General features: G+C 39.2%; 1 protein-coding gene across 1 annotated transcript in view; it reads left to right on the forward strand.

The window, feature by feature from the left end:
* Adgrg4 (adhesion G protein-coupled receptor G4) overlaps positions 1 to 21,240 on the forward strand; it is a 133,091-nt gene that overhangs the window by 52,065 nt on the left and 59,786 nt on the right. The window contains exons 9-13 of the mRNA XM_090327178.1: positions 798 to 930; positions 2,781 to 2,899; positions 14,134 to 14,350; positions 15,958 to 16,117; positions 20,867 to 21,001. Coding sequence (XP_090183304.1) covers positions 798 to 930; positions 2,781 to 2,899; positions 14,134 to 14,350; positions 15,958 to 16,117; positions 20,867 to 21,001 — 764 coding nt within the window. The remainder of the gene's footprint in view (positions 1 to 797; positions 931 to 2,780; positions 2,900 to 14,133; positions 14,351 to 15,957; positions 16,118 to 20,866; positions 21,002 to 21,240) is intronic.

Consider the following 21,240-nt stretch of genomic DNA (forward strand, 5'->3'; position numbering starts at 1 on the left):
GGAAATGTCTTTATTCCTCATTCACAGAGGAGGCTGAGGTGACTCTGCAAGCTTGGCTGGATCACTTTTTGAGCCACTCTGTCAACACCTAAGGGAAAGATTTCCAAAGTCAAGGTCATATTCCCAGTGCTTCATTAAATTGAGAACTTACTACATGGAACTAGCCCAAACCACATCTCCATTAGTGGGACATTGCCTGCCTGGTGGCCTCCCATGAAAAAATTAGTTCTGCCCCCACAACAACAGCACTGGAGATAGCTTCCTTGTCAACATGGGTCATGTCAGATCCACTGAGTTTACTAAAATCAAACCCACCTCAGAGTTCATGAAGAATGAGGCGATGCTCCAACCTATGCCAGTCTCCTTTTGCTCGTGTATCAAACTGGTGATGGTAGATACTTCACAACAAAGGAAATTGTCACTGTTTCATCTAATACCTCTTTGTGTGCTTTGATTTTTCCCAGTGTGTGTGTGTGTGTGTGTGTGTGTGTGTGTGTGTGTGTGTGTGTGTGTGTGTACTTAAAAAAAACCATAAAATGTAAGCCTTTCCTGTCAGTTACTGGTTTTAATGAAAAGGACTAAACTTGCAATGATTATACTGGATAGCTTATTCAAATAAGAACATTCCATTTAAAGCTATTTTCATTGATGCCTGGTTTAAATATCCTGATTGAACCCATTTCCTCTTTTTATTTGCTGCTGCTTATGTGCAAGGTAATAATGATGGCCTATACTAAATGTTTATGATATTTATAAGGGCCTTTCCCTCTGAAAGTGTGCCTACATTTTCTCTACAGAGCCAGGAAAATGTGAAGCAGATGAGACACCATCTATATACAAAGGGATTTATCAATGGCTGCCAACTAACCCTACTGAGACAGCCCAGACTAGATGCATAAATAACAAGAATGGAAATGCCACAAGAATCTGGTATGTACCTATCAAGTTCTCATGGCTAGTTTACACACACCAAGATCTACTTGGCTGAAAACTTTATTCTATGTTATTTGTCTAAGTGTGCTCCCTCCCCTTTCTCTCTTCTGTGAGACTTTCTCTTACCCTTAGCACTTAAATATATACTTGCAAAATAATAAGAAAAAAATACAAGAAGACAAAAGACACAGTCACTTGTTATTCTGCCACATGAATACCTCGTTTTAAGCCGGTGTATCCTTTTATATTGACTCCTCTCTTTCAATCTTACCTTTGCCTATATACCTCTAAGTTTTCTGTACCAGTAATCATCAGTCTAGAGCCAATAATGCAATTTACCTTTTCACGCAATAGTTCATCAAACATGCTGCACGCTTTACATTCACTTTTTTAATGATCAGTTCAAACAAATGGCCTCAGATGCGATGTCACAGAGGAGCCATAATAATTTGCTAAATTACCCTTCTATTGTTGAATTTATCATTTTCCTTTTTTTAAAAAAAATCAGCCCTCTTCTCTTACTCTCTGCTATTAATGGTTTATGCCATTTAATGTAAGTGGGCAAGACTACAGGGCAGCAATAGAGGTTAAAATGCACTCTTAAAAAGCCACATGTCTCACTGCACCCTACCTTTTCCTGCCTACATCTAATCAGTTAGTATGGTAGGCATCTTTGACAGCCACAGTTGGAGCCCATATCTAGGCTATCCTCTTCAACCCATTGCCTGATGCAAGCCTTTAGTAGCTCTTATCTGCTATTAGGGCAGTCTCCATGCCTTCTATCCATCTAACCCTCCCTACCTCTATTCCCCACTGCTGTCAGCATGATTTTCCTGAAAGTCTGGTTGCCTTGGTGTCACATTCTTGTGGAAGAATGAACTCTCCACTAAATGCAGTCCTCAAGACGTCAGACTCCCTTTCTTTTGTCTTATCCACCAGGCTTCTGTTCGTTACTATAGCCACACAGACTATCTCTTATTGTGGATTCACTGGACATTTCCTTGTGTCGCTTTGCTTTCTCTGCTTAGAGATTCAAATGGGTGCTACATGTCTCTGCTCCATCCCTGCCTTCTTAGTGCGAAAATCCTCTCAGTTCAAAGAAAATCCTCTCAGTTCAAACATGGAAAGTTCTCTTTGCTTAGAGGCTTGATAGATTCACTTTTGTTAACACAGTTTCTCTTCTATTTTGTCTAGTATTGAAGATTTTACATTCAGTCTGAAACCACTGAATTACAAGCTCCAGGCATGAGTCACCAGTACCTGGCTTACAAATACATTTTAAAAAGAAATGCAACCTTCTGCCCTGGCTGCTTAGAGAATGCCAGCTCTGAAACATTTTGTATACCAGTAATAATGTGTTTTTGAGACTGAGTCCATTGGTCATTATTATAACTTCAGCTACTGGAGAGGTAGAGAGAAGATTCAAATTTGAGGTCAGCTAGAGCAAAAAGTTGGCGGTCATCCCTGCCCATCTCAGTAAACAAGCCAGGAATTCAAACCCTAGTTCAGTCCTTCCCTATTTGTCTGTTCCACCTCTTATCATTGTGTGGTATGACAGGTGCTCAAAGAGTGCACTGGGTGCCTTGAAATAAGTTGAATTGGGTGCAGCACAGGGAAGGTGGATGATGATTGCTGATAAGGCACAGAGGGTTCTACACCATTGTCTTGAACAAAATTAAGATGCTAGGATAGCTTAGAGAAAATTTCTAAATAGGGGTTTCCTCTGCCCTGCCCCATTTCCAGCTACTGGACTTCCACTTGGCCAGGAGGCTAAAGGTGGGTGAGGAGAATGACATCCTTCCATGAGAAAGTGAACTAATGCATCCTTTTCCTCCCTTTCGTTTCAGTTCAATCAGCATCCAAACAGGCAAGTCTCAATGGGAAAAACCAAGGTTCAATCAATGCAAGTTGCTTCAAAGACTTCCTGATAAGATTGTGGATCTTGCTAATGTTACCATAAGTGATGGTAAGATCGCCTTTTACACCTCCAAGAAATCATGGAACCTCGCTTAGAGTGCGTATATTTCCTGAGATCAGCAAGAGTACATGCAAAGCTTACTACATTAAGATCTTCCTTGAAAAAAAAAATACCAGTCCAGAAAGTAGATACTAGATGTGGAATGGGGGGGCGGTGCAAGAAAGGTTGGGACTATTATTTTTTGTACTGTTTTATAATTTCTATTTTATAATTATGATCCATTATTGATTTCCATTTTATGTATTTACTACTTCGTTTGCACTGCAGTGACTTGAACTCAGGGCCTCATGTTCACTTGGCTTACTTGCTTTGCTGAGCTTTTTGTCTTAGTGATGTTTTCAGATAGATTCTCACAGTGCATGACTAGGTTGGTCTTGGACTTCAATTCTCCTACCTATGACCCTTGCTTCATTAGGAGTGCAGACATGACCTGCCCAGCTTCTTTGTGGAGATGGGAAGGAATGTTCATCAACTTTTTGGTCCAGCTGACATCAAACTTGAATCTTCTTGTCTCTACCTCTCTAGTAGCTGAAGTTATAAGAGTGAGCCACTGGACTGGGTCTCAAAAATATGTTGTTTCTGGTATATAGAAAAACATGAGAATGGAGATCAGTGTTGAAAAGGAATGTACCCACTACCTAACGAATGTAAATGTAACCCCTCTATACATTATCCTGACAATGAAATACAATAAAAAAAGAAGAATATGCTGGGCACGGTGCTCATGCCTGTAATCTAACTACTCAGGAGGCTGAGATTTGAGGATCAAGGTTCAAAACCAGCTGGGACACTAAAGACCATGAAACTCTTACCTCCAATTAACTACTAGAAAACCGGAAGTGACACTGTGGCTCAAGAGTAGGGTGGTAGCCTTGAGGTGAAGAACTCAAGGACAAAACCCAGGCCCAGGGGTAGGGCGGTATTGAACTCAGGGACAGCGCTCAGGCTCAGAGTTCAAGCCCCATGACCGACAAAAAAAATGTTTCAGAGCTGGCATTTTTCTAAGAAGCTGGTATAGAAGGTTGCATTTCTTTTAAAAATGTGTGTGTAGGCCAGGTACTGGTGACTCATGCCTATAATCTTAGCTACTCAGGATACTGAGATATGAGGATCTTGGTTCAAAGGCAACCTGAGCAGAAAAGTCCAAGAGACTATTATCACCAATTAACCATCAAGAAGCTAAAAGTGGAGCTATGCTTAAAGTAGTAGAGTGAAAAAGACAAGCAAAAAGTGCAAAAGAGAAAAAGAATGAGTCCTTGTGTTCAAGACCCAGTACCAGCATCCACATAGACATTAATGCTTTTGCAGAAATGAGTTAGTTTCCAGTTTTAATTTGTGATATTTTGTGATCATCTTTCATATTGGTAGGAAAAAGATTCAAAATAAAGTGCATCTCTTTAAAACACATGGAAGCTGTGTTCTGGTGGCTCATGCTTGGAATCTTAGCTACTTAGGTGGCTAGGATCTGAGGATCACTGTTAAAATCCAGCCCAGGCAGGAAAGTGTGTAAGACCCTCATTCTCCAATCAGTCACCCAAAAAGCTGAAAGTGAAGCTATGGCTCAAGTGGTAGAGCACTAACCTTGAGCACAAAAGCTCAAGGCAGCACCTACATCCTGAGTTCAAGCCCTAGGATGATCACACATACACAAAAAAAACGGATAAAAAGAAACACTTTGGTAATGGATGACACACAGAGATTGAAATGCTGTATACATACGATATACCAGAAGTATAAGTTCCTGAAAATGGAATTGGTACGTCAGTCACACTTTCGATGGAGTCAACACACTTTCTGTAATTTTGGCACCCACTTGCAAGGTAGGAAAGTGATTCATTCCAATATCTTTTTTCATATATTTTTATTGTAATTAATAGAAAGGTTACATGATATTCGCCAGATACAAGGTGCATTAATTCACATACATTGATACCCTTTCTCATGTCTTGGTCCTATTCCCTCCCTCACCCCCACCCCCCATCTTGTATTCCCCCCTTCCCTATCCAATTTCAAATAACCAAATACAAATATATCCAATATATCAGATAACAAAGTGAGATACTGTAACAATATGAGATAACCAAGGGACAGCAAAAGAGATGAGAGATGACATAGTACATTAAGGACAACAATCACTCATTATAGCCTTATCACATTGGCTTCCCACCCCTAGTAATATAGTTTTAGGTTTCCCATATGACTTATCATGACTTGTTCATTTCTTCTTAGCACTGAGTAGTACTCTGTTAACTGGACGTACCACAGTGTATTCATTCACCTGCTGAAGATCATGTTGGTGATTTATAAGTTTTGGCAATTATGAATGAACTTGATATAAATACAATGCAGGTTTTGTTTTAACATGAGTATGTTTTTGGTATATTTCTAAATATCAACAAGTATGTGACTCCTGACTTTTATGGCAAGGATTTTATAAGAAATTACCGCATCTTCCAAAGTGTCTGTGTCATGTTACATTCCCATCAGAAGTCAACGAAAGCTCCTCTCATTCCATTAGCACTTAGTGTTTTCAGGGCTTTGCATTTTAGCCATTCTAGTGGGTGTGTATTCAATTTCATTCTTAAAAATTGTTTAACCCTTTTCACAATTAACAAATTATATTTTAACTCTTATGGTATACAACATGCAGTTTAGGGTTGTTTTAATTTGTAATTCCCCAGTGACATATCATGTTGAATATCTTTGTATTTGTACTTATCATCTACCTATAGATCTTGTGTTTCTGGTGGTGGTGGTGGTGGTGGTGGTGGTGGTGGTGGTGGTGGTACTGGGGTTTAAATTCAGGGACTTGCACTTGCTCAGCCAGTCCTCTACTACTCGAATCATAGTGCCAGCATTCTTTCTGTTGTTATTTTTATGAATAAGGCTCCACTTTGTGCCTAAGCTAGCCTGGACTGTGATTTCATATTTATGCTTCCGATAAAGCTGGGAAAAGTGGCATATGCCAACACATAACTTTTCAGTGGTCGAATGTCTGTTTTTTTTCCTGGGCTGGCCTCAAATAATGATCATTTGGATTTTGGCCTCCTGAATAGAGAAGATTATAGTTATGAGCCATCACTTCTGGCATCATGTGCATATGTCTCTTGGTGAGATGTACACTATAGATGAATAATTATATATGGGTTGAAATGGTAACCCCAGAGTAATGGTATTTTGAGTTGGGACATTTGAGAACTGATTACATCATGAAGCAAAACCCTTATGAATGAGATGCATGCCTTCATAAAAGAGGCCTAGGAGAATTTATTAGACCCTTATACTATGTGAGGTTATAGTAAAAAGATGAGTGTGTGGGAACCAAGAAGTGGGATGGCAAATGCTTATTGATGGGTGACTTTTAATTTCTACACAACTTCCCAGACATAGCTTCTGCCTTAAGAAATTGAGGTATAAGGGAAAAGAACTCAGCCTTCTAACAGTGAACTTTCCAGACTTGTCTTCCTTGCATAAGTTACAAATTTGAGATCCTTGCAGAAGGATATGTAGAAGAATTAGAAAAGCAGGCACAGCTCTGAAAGTTTCTATGTGGGAAATCATGACTCAGGGCAGGAAGTAGTGTTGCCTTTTGGAGAGACTGGAGGGAACGATAGACAAGGCTGTGTTTCATGCTGACCTCCCTCCCTCCAAGTGACACATTTTCTTTAGACATGCTAATAGAATTTTCTCTTGTGGAAGAAAAGTTAAGAAACAGTCATAACAACAAGAAAAGCACTATATCGTGTTGAGATTTTTAGAAAATTGACTGTGAAAAGTTACCATAGAGTGAGAGAACAGTTGGATGGTGATTATAATGTATGTACCTGAAAAGTGAACTCTCAAGTATTAGCTCTGAAGGAATCCTTCTCCCCTTCTAAGGTAGTGTAATGAGCAGTAAGCGCAAAGTAAAGAAATATGTATTACGTTCAATTACTTTATTTTTCAGTGTTGCTGATGAGCAGTAGATTTCTTCTTTGGAGAATAACACTTCATTTTTCTCCCTTAAATGCTCATTTTTCCTACCACTTTAACACCACAGATTTGGAAAATGTGTCCTTGTTTCAAAGTTCTTTGGGTTTTATTCTGTGCTCAATTTTGGTCACTCATATGATATGAATGCAGCATGCTTTAATGAAGTTGCCTTGGACCTGCCTAAGAATTCTCTCCCACCTTCATCTAGGTCACCATCATGGCAAACAGAATAAAGAGGGACTGTGAAAATAACATAGGAGGTCAGGCCCGGTGGCTCATACCTGTAATCCTAGCTATTCAGGAGGCTGAGATCTGAGGATCACAGTTCAAAGCCAGCCCGGACACTAAAGACCTTGGGACTCTTATCTCCAATTAACTACTAGAAAATGGGAAGTGGGGCAGTGGCTCAATGAGTAGGGTGGTAGCCTTGAGCTGAAGAGCTCAGGGAGAGTGCCCAGGCCCAGAGTTCAATCCCCATGACTGACAGGAAAAAAAAAGAAAATAACATAGGAATTGAGGATTAAGCTCAGTGATAGGTGCTTGATTAGCACGTGAAAATCTGGTTCCATTCCCAGATGGTAAGATAGAAAGATTGCAAAATACTGCCATTCAAACTCCCAATAATATTGAGAAAACTAATAAAGGCTTGAATGCACAAAGATGGGCATGTGGGGACTTGAACGAAAAAAGATTTCAGGAAAGACCTCAAACTCTGGAATCAAAGAGGATTAGAATGTCTTCACATCTCAATTTCTTAATTAGTATAAAGTAGATGTTAAAAGGACTTGTCACATAGTGTTATTAAATTAGTGATTAAATAGGAAAACTCATGGAAAATGTCTTGCTGTCTAAAAATCTCCAGAATCAGTTCATTCTTCATCAAGCAGGGTTGGCTAGTGACTGCATGGTGTGGTAGAATCTGGCAGTAGTGCTATGGGTATTAATGACACTAACTTTGCAGAAGTTTAGATGTTTCTACCTACTCATTGTTCATGCTCATTTGGGATGCTTGCTCTCAGAACCCACAACCCTCACTGGAAGAAACCCTATGGTGTGTTGGAACATGTTTACACCCAGTTCTATGCAAGAAAGACTTTCATTTGTAGCATTTGCCAATTTTTATGATGTAATAGTCCTCACATACCTGAATCCAAACGATACCATGTAGTCACTAAGATACAATGGATAGAATTAATCACATGAGCATTTATTAACAAAATGTGGCAAAATAACTAGGAAGTAGTGGGTTATGAACTCACCATCATGTTGATGTAATTAATTTAATTGTAAGTTAGTATTATACTGATGCTTAAACTTAGGATTTTACCATTTGCTAGGCAAGAAAAATCTCCTAGTGAGCTAGCTACATACCCAACCCTACTTTTTTCACCTATTTTAGCCTTCTTATAGTTGCCAGGATCACAAGTGCATGTTACTATGTCCAGCTTCCCTCTTTTTTTTTTTCTTTTTCTTCTTTGGTTGGTCATAGGACTTCCTTGAACTCTGGGCCTGGGCGCAGTCCCTGAGCTCTTCAGATAAAAGCTACCACCCTACCCCTTGAGCTACAGTGCCACTTCCAGTTTTCTGGTGGTTAATTGGAGATACGAGTCTCATGGACTTTAGTTCTCCAGACTGGCTTTGAACTGGGATCCTCAGATCTCAGCTTCCTGAGTAGCTAGAAATAGAATTGTGAGCCACTGTGTCCAGCAAGCTTCCCTCTTTTGACACAAGTCTTATGGACTTTTCTGCCTGATCTGGCCTGGAACATCAATCCTCCCAGTGTTAGCCTCCAATATAATTTTAGAAGGTCAGACACATAATGACACCTAGTTGTTGGTTGAGGAGTGTTGGGAACTTTTCTGCCTAGATTGGCCTCAAACCACAATCTTCCCATTCTCATCCTGCCAAGTAGCTAGCATTACAGGTGAAAGCTACCAGGGCCTGGCCTACTTTAATTTTGAATGATGGCTGTGTTTATGAGCAACTCAAAAAAGTCCGGTAAATTTACAATTGATTTTCTTTTTTTTTTTTTGCCAGTCGTGGGGCTTGAGCTCAGGGCCTGAGCACTGGCCTTGGACTTTTCTCAAGGTTAGAGCTCTGCCTCTTGAACCTCAGCACCACTTCCAGCTTTTTTTCTATGTATGTGGTACCGAGGAATTGAACCTGGGGCTTTGTGCATGCTAGGCAAGCACTCTACCACTAGGCCAAACTCCCGGCCCCAAGGACCAAAGATTTTTTTTTGCCAGTCCTGGGCTTGAGTTCAGGGCCTGAGCACTGTCCTTGGACTTTCTCCAGGATAGCACTCTACCACTTGAGCATCAGCACCACTCTGGCCTTTTTTGCTATATATGTGGGGGCACCGAGGAATCAAATCCAGGTCTTCGTGTATGCTCGGCAAGCACTCTACCACTAGGCCAAATTCCCGGCCCCACAATTGATTTTCATGAAGTAGTACAAGTTGACTCAATGGATCCAGTCCACTGCTGAGCCTAAGTCACCTGAAGAGGTCATATATATAGTCAGTTGAGTGCACAGCTTCAGGGGACTAGCTTTTGGTCAGTACCCACACATGTCAGCCATGTGTTTTCCACTTTCAACTTTCAGCCCAGGCTCCCTTTCACATATGTCCTGTTACAGCTGCTATCAGACTACAACTGCCTGAGAGATCCATCCCAAGTGAGAAGTGCTTGATTGAGCTATTCAACACACAAATCTATAAGGCATAATGGTGAACTCTATAAAGTCATTACGTTAAGAGGTACTTTATTATCCATTAATAGATAACTACCACATGGACTCACAGGAATACTACCTATTCTTGTTGTTTTGATTATTGTAATTATTATTTACAGCTTGCTTGTACCAATATTGCAAGTGATAGGGAGCCATTTCTTGTGCAATTAATAAAGGAAGATACCTTTGGTTGCTTTTGTTTAGGGACAAAGAATTGTTACACAATGAATATAATTTATGCTGAATTTCCCTTAAAATCTTTTTAAGTCTCGATGAAAATTCTGTAATTACTTTCCACAGTGTAGTTAGCCTCCCATTGGCCTGTTGTTTACTTTCATTCTGCCACAGCAGGGACTGTGTGAAGTGAAGTCACACCACTGAAGGCCAAAGAATTATGACTAGGCAGTGCCAGAGATTCCATTTTCAACAAAGCTTGAACAATTTAATAAGAGCACCAGACAATCTGTGAACAAACACACTCTTTTATTTGTCATTTGCCTCTTATTTTTCTTAGATTGTTTTATTAGTTGTACACGGAAGGGGGATCATTGTGACATTTCCATACATACATTCAATATACGCTGATCAAACTCATCCCCTCCATCTTTCTTTTCCCTTCTTAAAATAATTTCAACAATGTATATGAAGTACTTCTATGATATTCACTTGCATTTACCATCTCTGCTGGGCCTCCCCTTCCCACTGAAAAATCTGGCTTCCTTTTCTGCTACTCATTTTTGATATTTCTTGACTTTATTATCTTTCAGTATTTGTATGAAGGAGTTACCATTTAACAAAGCAGTTGGGGAACACACTATATCTTGATCAATGTCATCCTTTAAACAGTCTTCCATCCCTCTCCTACTCAGCGTTTCCCTTGCTCTTCTTAATTTTGTAGGATGTATATTGAATTCTTGTTATTTTATAGAATTCTGTGTCTTTGGGTTGGGTGTGGTGATTGTAAAGCTGGGGTAGGAGGATCTAAAATGAGTTACTAAGTTAACTTTTGTACCACTTTTTTTTAAATATATATTAATTGTACCAAGGCAATTCAATAAAGTAATTCATGTGCACATATAATTTCATCAGATTAACCTCATATACTGCTCTTTTATTCCCTACCCTTACTATTTTCTCACATTTTAACTGGTCAGCAGATCATTATTAATAGGTACAAAATACTAATTTAAATATTATTATGAAGGTAGTTCATCTCTTTCTATTTCCCCACAGACTTGGGGTCTTGGACAACTGAATTTCTTTTTCTTAGGTTGATCTCAATTTTATTTTTTATTGTAATTAATAGAGGGGTTACAGTTATATTCACCAGAGAGAAGGAGCATTACTTATCACACATTGATACCCCTTCTCATGTTTTTGTCGCCATTTCCTTCCCCCCACCCCCTCCCCTTATCTTGTTTTCCCCCCTTCCCTTTCCTATTTCAAATAACCAAATAAACATATATACAATATACCAGATGACACTGTAAGATACTGTAACCATATGAGAATAACCAAGGGACAACAAAAGAGATGAGAAATAACATAGTATATTAAAAACAACATTCACTCATTATATACCTCTGGCTTGCATATCCTGGAGGTCCTTTCATTTAGCCTCATCCTATATGGCCTTATGTATCTAGGTTTTGAGCTATTGTAATCCTCTTCTAGGAGAGTCCTACAGGTGTACTAATTATTACAAATGAGGGAAACCATTGAGCCTATGTTCCTTTGGGTCTGGCTTACTTCACTTAATATAATTTTTTCCAAGTCTTTCCATTTCCTTACAAATGGGGCGATGTCATTCTTTCTGATGTCAGCATAGAATTCCATTGTGTATAAATACCACAACTTGGGCCAGGATTTTGGCCTAGTGGAAGGGTGCTTGCCTAGTATGCACGAAGACCCAGATTTGATTCCTCGGTACCACATATATGAAAAAAAGCCAGAAGTGGTGCTGAAGCTCAAGTGGTAGAGCTCTAGCATTGAGAAAGTCCAAGGACAGTGCTCAGGCCCTGAGCTCAAGCCCAGGACTGGCAAATAAATCAATAAATACCACATCTTGTTGATCTAGTCATCTACTGAGGGGCATCTGGGTTGGTTCCATATCTTTGCTGTTAAGTGCTGCAATGAACATCGTTGTGGTAGTAGTTTTAGTATGTCCTTGTTTATGGAAAATTGGATAAATGCCAAGTAGTGGAATTGCTGGGTTATAGGGGAGCTCTATGTTTAGTCTTTTGAGGAACTGCTTTCCATAGTGGTTGAACGAGTTTGCTCTCCCACCAACAGTGTAGTAGTGATCCCTCCTGGCCACATCCCCACCAGCATCTGTTATTATTAGATTTCTTGATCCTGGCCATTCTAACTGGAATGAGGTGGAATCTCAGAGTTGTTTTGATTTGCATTTCTTTTATGTTGGCCAACTCAGTTTCTATGTAAGCCATTGTTGGGGTGATTGCAAAGCCATGAGGGAATTGAGACTACCTCAGTTAAAATTACTTAATTTGTGTTAAGGAGGGCAGTCATTCATAAGGAAAAAATAACATAAAATAAGGAAGAAATACAGTCTGGCCTGTGTAGGTTGTGTTTTGAGGAGCTTGAGGTAGGGGACATTGAAAGAGAGAAAGTAAGAGAGAGAGGGAGGAAAGAAAGGAAGAAGATAGAGCCAGAGATTTATATTTTTAATTTAATTAAAATTTTAGTGAAGACAAAGTAACATTTTTTTCTTCTGTTTTATCTATTTTCGCAATTCTAAGGTAAGAAATCAGGTCCTGGAACCTGATAGACAGGTACTTTGTCACTCAAGGCACATCTTTTTGGTTATAGTTATTTTTTCTATAGACCCGAGTGGTTTTTGTTTAGGGGTTCCTGAACTGCAATCTCCCTGTTTTGCTTCTCATGTATCTGGGATGACAGGTGCATACCACTATGCACAATTTATTTGTTGAGATGGAATTCTTATGAAATCCTTGCTTTGCTTGTGCTAATCTGGAACTGTGATTCTCCTAATCTCTCCCTCTAGAGTTGTTGGGATTTCAGGTGTCATCTAGATTCAAGAGTCCTTTATATTAAAGATGTGTACTAAAGTATTAATGGAATAAATGATATGACATCTGAGAGGTTCTCTAAAATCACCTGCAGTTAGGAAAAAATACAGGGTAAAGTAGATCACATCAGATTAGCTTTTCATTGATACTTGTCGAAGTTGTGTGATTCATAAAGTGTGTGTGGATTCATTGTACTATTCTTTCAACTTTTGTATGTGTTTAAAAATTTCCATAATAAAAAGTGAAGAAAAAAGTAGGAGAGTTAATACCTATTGTTCTTACTCTCTAGAAAAATCTCAATTAATTGCTTTCTATTATGTGGTCCACATTTGCTTCTTTTCTGTCAGCAGATGGTTCTTGACAGGAAATTACAACCACCACCTTTGATTATGAAAACTTAGACGAGTGTTTACTGTTATTTGAGTATAGGTGGCATCTGCTTAACTTAAACCAATACTTGAAAGCCTTAACTTAATTAGAATCAAATTTCAAGACAATTCTTCAGTGACAAAACGATTTCCCTACTGCATTGAAAAAAGGTTTGATGACTAAAAGCATGACTTATGTGGTATTTTCTGGTACTAAATCTATTGTAGAAGTTGAAGTCCTCATTTTTTCTGTGTATAAACTTGATATGTATTACCATTTTATGGGCTTTTATATTTTTGTGGGTCATGGGGCTTGAACTCAGCCTGGGCACTGTCCTTGAGCTCTTCAACTGAAATCTACTACTCTGCCCCTGGGCTTGCGTGTTGTCCTTGAGCTCTTCAGCTTATGCCTTCCACCCTACCCTTGAGCCAAGTCCCATTTCCGTTTTCTAGTGTTCTAGACATTAATTGAAGATAAGAGTCTCAGGTCCTTTTGTGCTCTGGCTGGCTTTGAACCTTGATCCTCAGATCTTGGCCTCCTGCGTAGGTAGGATTACAGTTGTGAGCCATGGCCCCAGGCTGGGCTTTACTTTTTTATGCCATTGAGTTTTGAACTCAGGGCTTCAGGCTTGCTAAGCAGGTGTTGCACCAGTTGAGCCATACCCCTATCCCTTTTTGCTTTGATTATTTCTAAGTTAAGGTCACTTGTTTATGCCTGGCTTGGACTGGACTGTGATCCTCCTGTTTATGCTTCCTGCTGTAGCTGGAATAACAGCTGCTTACCACCACACTCAGCATTTTCTGTTGAGGTGGTGTCTCAGGAACTACTTTTGCTCTGAATCCATTATCTTTCTTGCCTCAGCTTCCTATGTAGGTGGGATGGCAGATGTGAGCTGTTGGTTAAAAAGGGGTCTCATGAACATTTTCTGCTCTAAATCATGATGTTTCCAATATCTGCCTCCCACATAGCAAGGATTCTAAGTGTGATCCATTGACACTCAACAATGCTTTTTACTTGTCAAGAGAAAAAGGCAAACTAGCGTCATCCTAACTAAGTGTGTTACTATAGGCTGTACATTTCTAATTTTTTCCCCTCTAGAAAATGCAGATGATGTGGCAGAACACATTTTAAATTTGGTGAAGAAATGTTCACTTCTGGATGAAGAAGAGACAAAAATAATTGTTTCTAAAGTAGCTGATATCTCAAAATGCGATGAGATAAGTATGAACCTAACCCAGATTATACTAGAATTAATCAATGCAGTTTCAGACAAACAAAATGATTCAGCCTACAATCTCCATCCAGTGAGCAATGAGTAAGTAGCAACATGTTGGTAAAAGGAATTACCTCATAAAATTTAAATGATTTCTTATTACTTCCTTAGGCTCCAGTTGTAACTAATATTGATGGTCAAGTAGTTGTGCAATCAGAACACACTATATTGCAATGAAACCATTTTACTTCAATAATAGAAAGGGTGCCCTCAAATTTGAATTGAAAACTAGTAATAATAACATTCAAATAAATACTTCATCTATGCGCAAATCTCCAACCTAGTTCTCCAGTTCTACTGTTGGTTGGCCAGTATTCCACATATCTATAAAAATGCATCTACCTGGGTGCAGTGGCTTACGCCTGTAATCCTAACTGCTTAGGAGGTTGAGATCTAAGGATCGAGGTTCAAAGCCAGCCCAGGCACTAAAGAACGTGGGACTCTTATCTCCAATTAAGCACTAGAAAACCAAAAGTGGCACTGTGGGTGGTAGCCTTGAGCTGAAGAGCTCAGGGACAGGGCCCAGGCCCAGATTTTAAGCTCCATGACTGAGGAAAAAAATGCATATAAACAGTGTTAATGAGAAACATTGGAAATTGTACTAGTTAGCTCCCTGTAGTTTACTGTCAACAAATAACTGGGGCACATTTACTTTTTAATCTACTAAAACCTCCATTGGAATCCTTATATTTCTATCTCTTCCCTCATATTCAGTCCCTGCATCAATTCTCTTCTGGCCATCAACAGTAGATATCAGCACAGCATCCTAATTGGTCTCACCGCTTCCATTCTTGCCCTGTACATCCCATTTTCTACATAGCAGCCAGGGTGATCTTTTAATGCTTATATCAGGTCATGTCCTGCTTTTAAATCCACTCTTTTGGATTCTATTTTGTGTCAAGTAAAATCTAAACTTCTTATGATCTTCCTGTTTGTACTTCCCTTTATCATTGAGAAGACAGGCACACATCAGTGTGCCCAGTCGCTCGTTGTACTTTCCCTGTATAGTATAGGATGAAAGATTATGGACTCACCATTGCTTGAGATGGAGTCTAGAGAACTTTTATGCCTACTCTACCCTTGCATCATAATACCACCACTTCGACTTCCCAAGTAGCTATGATTATAGGCTTTAGCTACCACATCTGGCTCCACAGTTGGCTATTATTCTGTGTCCTTCCAAAGCCAGCAATCTTGATTTAGTGATACTAAGATTTGAACACCGGACCTTGTCCTTGCTAGGTAAGAGCTCTGTGACTTGAATAATGCTATCCTCCTTTTCTGCTTTACTCATTCAAAAAAAAAAGATTTTGAATAGGGTCATACTTTTCCCCTCGCTGGTCTGGAATATCTACCTACTTATGCTTGGCTGGCAGGCCACAGTCACTTCCCTTCCTGACCAAATTTTTAAACTGGTTGACAAAAAAAAATGTCACAAACATTTTCCCCTATGTTGGCCTCAAACTACAATCTTGTCAATGTGACTGTCCCAGGTAGATGGGAATCACCATAGCCAAATTCATCTTTAACAATGTAAGTTAATAATAAGGGCACAGAGCAAAGTGTTGCACTGAGGAAATCTCATGAGGAAGGATGGGTTTTACATGAGCGAACTAGGAAGATTCTTCTTCACTCATGTTTCCTCGCAGAATTCTCCAGATAATCGAACGTGTTGGTCACAAGTTGGAGTTTTCAGGGACGTCAGCAAATGTCACAGTGGGTGGGCTGGCTTTGGCCGTGCTGCAGATGGATCACAGTTTTGAAGGTATGGCCTTCAGCATCTGCTCCTCTGAAGACACAGCTCCTGAGGTGAGTGCACTCTGGAAACAGAGCCAGGCAGCCAAGGACCATGTCCAGGGATTTCTTAGGTGGGAGAAAGGACAGTAGCAAAAGTTTCTTTCGGGGAAGTTAGGGAAAAAAATATCCCAAAGAAGATGCGCATATAAACTTTGGTAGACTAATATCTTACTTAGTTGGAATGATGTCCTTGAGATGCCAAATTTGGCCTCCTGGCATAAAATCATCTCCCATGTCAGTTATTACTTATGGACTACTTACTATATATTGTGCGTTGTGTTAGTCTTTTGTGAATGTGTAAGAAAACAAAAAAGTTAAATAATCTAAGGATACACACTCTAATTTCTAAGCCTGAATTCATACCTATGTCTGTCTTGGAGTGTTGTGTGCCCCCCAACCCCAAGTAACTATAGGTGGCTTGTCTAAAGAAACCTTTGTCAAGCCGGTTGCTGGAGGATCACACCTGTAATCCCAGCTACTCAGGAACTTAAGATCTGAGGATCATGGCTCAAAGCCAGCCCAGACACTAAGTCTATTAGACTCTTATCTCCAATTAATCACCAGAAAACTGGAAGTGGAGCTGTGGCTCAATGGGTAAGGTAGTAGCCTTGAGCTGAAGAGCTCAGGGACAACACCCAGGCCCAGAGTTTAAACCTCATGACCACCACCACCACCACCACCAACAACAACAAAAAGACATTTGTCAGCTGGGCAATGGTGTACACCTGCAATCCTAGCTACTCAGGAGACTGAGATCTGAAGATTGTGGTCCATAGCCAGCCTGGGCAAGAAAGTCTGTGAGAATTTTATCTCCAATTGACCATCAAAGGCCTTTAAGTGGAGCTGTTGTTCAAGTGCTAGAGCATTAGTATTAAGCAAAAAAGTTCAGAGACATTCTCCAGGCCCTGAAATCAAACCTCAGATAGAACAGGTCTGTGCGTGTGTGCACACATTTACGCGCACGCGCACACACACACACACACACACACACACACATGCATACATACACAAGAAGTTTTTGTCCCCAACAAATGACAAAAAATATTTTTGTTTCTTATTTTTTAAAAAAATTATGAAGATGATGTACAGAGTGGTTACAGTTATATAAGTCAGGTAATGAGTACATTTGTTTTTGAACAGTGTCGCCTCCCAGTTTTTTTCTCCCAATCCTCCTCAACCACAAGTTGTATAGTTAATTTTCAATGCAGTGTTTAATGAGGATCACTGCTGAATTAGTTCACCCTTGTTTATTTTTTAAAGACAGTTTCTCAGACTGAACTTGAACTTAGCATTTTCCTGCCTGTAACTTCTAAATACTGAGATCAAAATCCTGTACCACCATGCCTAGAAGTCTTCTGACAAATTTATTCTTTTTTCATGTTTTTATATTGTTACAAATAGAGTAATTTTAAAATTTGATTTTCTAATTATTTGCTGCTAATATTTAAAAGGCAAATGATTATGTATAAAATATATTATATATAGTTTATATATATTTACATTACATATAGAATACAGGTTGACTGAGCATTTTTTATTTAAAAATTCTGAATCTAAAATTACTTTATATTTTTGGATTTTGTAGTGTTTCAGACTTCTGACTTTCAAATGAGGGCTTTGTGATGGGCAAAGTCTCTGCAAATAGATATTTCTAAATCCCTCAAAATTTGAAATACTTCAGCTACTAAGTATTTGTGAATAAGGGATATTAAACATATATATATATATATGTTTTTTGTATCCCAGCAGGTTATTGTTCCCAGCAGGTGTTTTGCAAATTCCTTAAGATGCTATACAAGCCAACATCATCTAATTTATAGAGTTTTATATCTTCCTTTGTTTATTTCTTCTATTTATTTATGTCTGTATTTGTGTAGAAGAATCATGCTCCAGAGCTTGATTCTAATTGTGAGGGTGTGCAGGTATGTGCCTGGGTCTGACTGTGAGCAGTAGAATCATGACTTTTCCTGTGATCCTGAATAGGATTGTGAGTGTTCTTTTATCTGTTTATGTTCACTAGGATCACGTCTTGCCGTGTGATTTGAATGTTTTTGGTATGTGTGAGTATGTTTTGTTCATTTTTCTGTCAGTTTATGTATGTATTCCAAAATCCCATTTTGGATTTGATTCTGAGTTTAAGTGTGTTTGTATGAATGTGTGTGTATGTGTGTGTGTGTGTGTGTGTGTGTGTGTGTGTGTGTGTGTGTGTTGTCGAGGATCATCACTTGTTCTGTGATTGAATGTGTTTGTGTATGTGTCTATCTTTACATGCAAGGATTATGACCTGGCCTTTAATTCTGAGTGTGTGTGTGTGTGTGTGTGTGTGTGTGTGTGTGTGTGTGTGTGTATTTGTCTGTTTATATACCTGAAATCCTGCATTGATTCTAAGTGGGAGTATGCATATGAGTGTTTGACTCTCTACGTATATCAGTATCAAGTTTTGGCCTGTGATTTTGAGTGTTTTTGTCTGTATAGAATCATGCCATGGCCTGTGTTTCTGGGAATGTGCATTTGTGTGTGCTGAGATCACACCCTGTTCTATGTTTCTGAGTGTCAATGAATGTGTCTGCCTATATGCTAAAGGATCATATCTGAACCTACATATCTTTGTGCATGTGCATGCATGGGCAAAGTTATGGATGAAGTTAATATGGTTTATGGAGGTAGTTCCCAGCCTCTAGGGCTAGGTGGGAGACTCTGAAAAGAATTGGATGATGGGATTTTTGTCCTTGCTCCTGTTGATGTGTTGAATTATATTAATTGGTTTGCGTATGTTGAACCAGCTTTGCCTCCCTGTGATGAATCCAGTTTTATCATAGTGTATAACTTTTTGATGAGTTGTTGTAGACGGTTGGCCAGTATTTTGTTGAGAAGTTTTGCATCAATGTTCATCAAAGAAATAGGTCTATAGTTCTCTTTCTTTGATGAATCTCTGTCTGGTTTGGGGATGAGGGTTATACTGGCTTCATAGAATGAGTTTAGTAAAGAGCCTTCGTTTTCAATTTCGTTGAAGAGCTTGAGGAGTATTGGTGTGAGCTCTGCTTTGAAGACCTTATAGAATTCAGCTGTGAATCTATCTGGCCCTGGGCTTTTCTTAGGTGGAAGTTCTCTAATTGCCATTTCTATTTCAGAGCTTGAAATAGGCCTGTTGTGTTGTGTTAGTTCTTCTTGGTTCAGTGTGGGTGTGTTAATATTGGCTAGGAATTCATCCATTTCATCTAGATTCTCAAATTTGTTGGCATAAAGGTTTGAGAAGTATTCCCTCATGATATTCTGGATCTTGGTAATTTCTGTTGTGATATTACCATTTTCATCTGCGATTTTGTTTATTTCGATATGCTCTCTTCTTTTTTTGGTAAGATTTGCTAAGGGCTTGTCAATTTTGTTAATTCTTTCAAAGAACCAACTCCTTGTTTTGTTGATTCTTTCTATAGTTTTTTTGGATTCTAAATCATTTAATTCTCCTTTGATTTTAATAATTTGCTTCCTTCTACTGGGATTAGGGTTGGTTTGTTGCTCTTTTTCCAGGAGCTTAAGGTGAGACATTAACTTGTTGGTTTGCAATTTTTCCAACTTGTTGTTGTAGGCACTCAGCGCTATAAATTTTCCTCTGCCTTTGCTGTGTCCCAAAGGAGTTGGTATTTTGTGTGCTCCTTACTGTTAAATTTCATAAACTGTTGGATTTCTGTTCTGATCTCTTCGATGACCCATTGGTGATTCAACAATGTGTTGTTCAGTCTCCATAGAGTCTTGGCTAATTAAATTTTATTTGATTTTTTTTCTGTGGTGGGAATTGAACTCTGGGCCTGGACGTGGTCCCTAAGCCCTTCAGCTCAAGTCTACCACCCTACCCCTTGAACCACTGTGCCACTTTCAGTCTGCTCCACTTTTGGTTTTCTGGTGGTTTTGGAGATAAGAGACTCAAGGACTTCAGTGCCCAGGCTGGCTTTGAAACATAATCCACAGAGCTCAGCCTCCTGAGTAGCTGCGATTACAGCAGTGAGCCACCTAGCCCGGCTTGATTGATTTTTCTTTTTTCTTTTCTTTGTTTAAAAAAATTTTCATGTATTTTTATTGTAATGAATAGAAGGATTACATTGTATTTGCTAGATAGAAGGTACATTACTTAACAATCATTCTTATGATTTTATTTTTGCTAGTCCTGGGGACTGAACTCAGGGCCTGAGCACAGTCCTTGGCCTTTCCTCAAGGCTAGAGCTCTACCATTTGAGCCTCAGCACCACTTCCAGCTTTTTTAATGTATGTGGTACCAAGGCAAGCACTCTACCACTAGGCCAACCTCCTGGACTTGAATGATTTTTACATTATCTTTTTCAAGGTACAATGGGCTAAATTACAATTATGAGGCTTCCCCCGCCACCTAGACCTTTGTTGATTCAGATAAATTAGGAGGAATGTAAATTTATGTATTTGGAAAAATAAAACATTGGAAATTAAAAAAAAAAGAATTGGATGATGGGGCTGGAAGTTTGGCCTAGTGGTAAGAATGATGCTTGCCTAGCATGCATAAAGACTCAGGTTTAATTCCTCGGTACTACATAGAAAAAGAAGCTGGAAGGGGTGCTGTGCCTCAAATGGTAGCGCTCTAGCCTTGAGGAAAAAAGCCCAAGGACAGTTCTCAGGCCCTGAGTTCATGCCCCAGAACTGGAAAAAAAAAAGAAGCATTGGATGAGATGTGAGAAAGATTTCACTCTGATAGATGAGCTCTCTAAGCTCTTATTTCCTCTTTTTTATTGACAGATTTACTTAGGTGATGTCCCTTTGGGGAAGGTTTTGGTTTCCATATATTTACCTAAATCACTAAGGGAAAGAATTCCTTTGAATGGCTTACAAACTATTCTGTTCAATTTTTTTGGCCAAACTTCCCTGTTTCAGGTAAGCTCTTGCTTCTGATAGCTGTCATGAACTGGCACATGGTGACTCATTGTAATTATAATCTCCTACTTTCAAACGGTTCTGTTTATTTTAGAAAATTCTCTCTGATTGATTCCAGGAGTGTTATCTAGCACAAGCCCCGGCCTTTGGCATGGATCAACATGTACTTTACCAGTTTTCATTTCTCACAGTTTCTCAGCAATGGAAGGGGCATTGAGGATTACATGATGACTATGCAG

Source organism: Megascapheus bottae, chromosome X, assembly GCF_031878675.1.
Source record: "Megascapheus bottae isolate mThoBot1 chromosome X, mThoBot2.hap1, whole genome shotgun sequence".
NCBI lineage: Eukaryota > Metazoa > Chordata > Mammalia > Rodentia > Geomyidae > Megascapheus > Megascapheus bottae.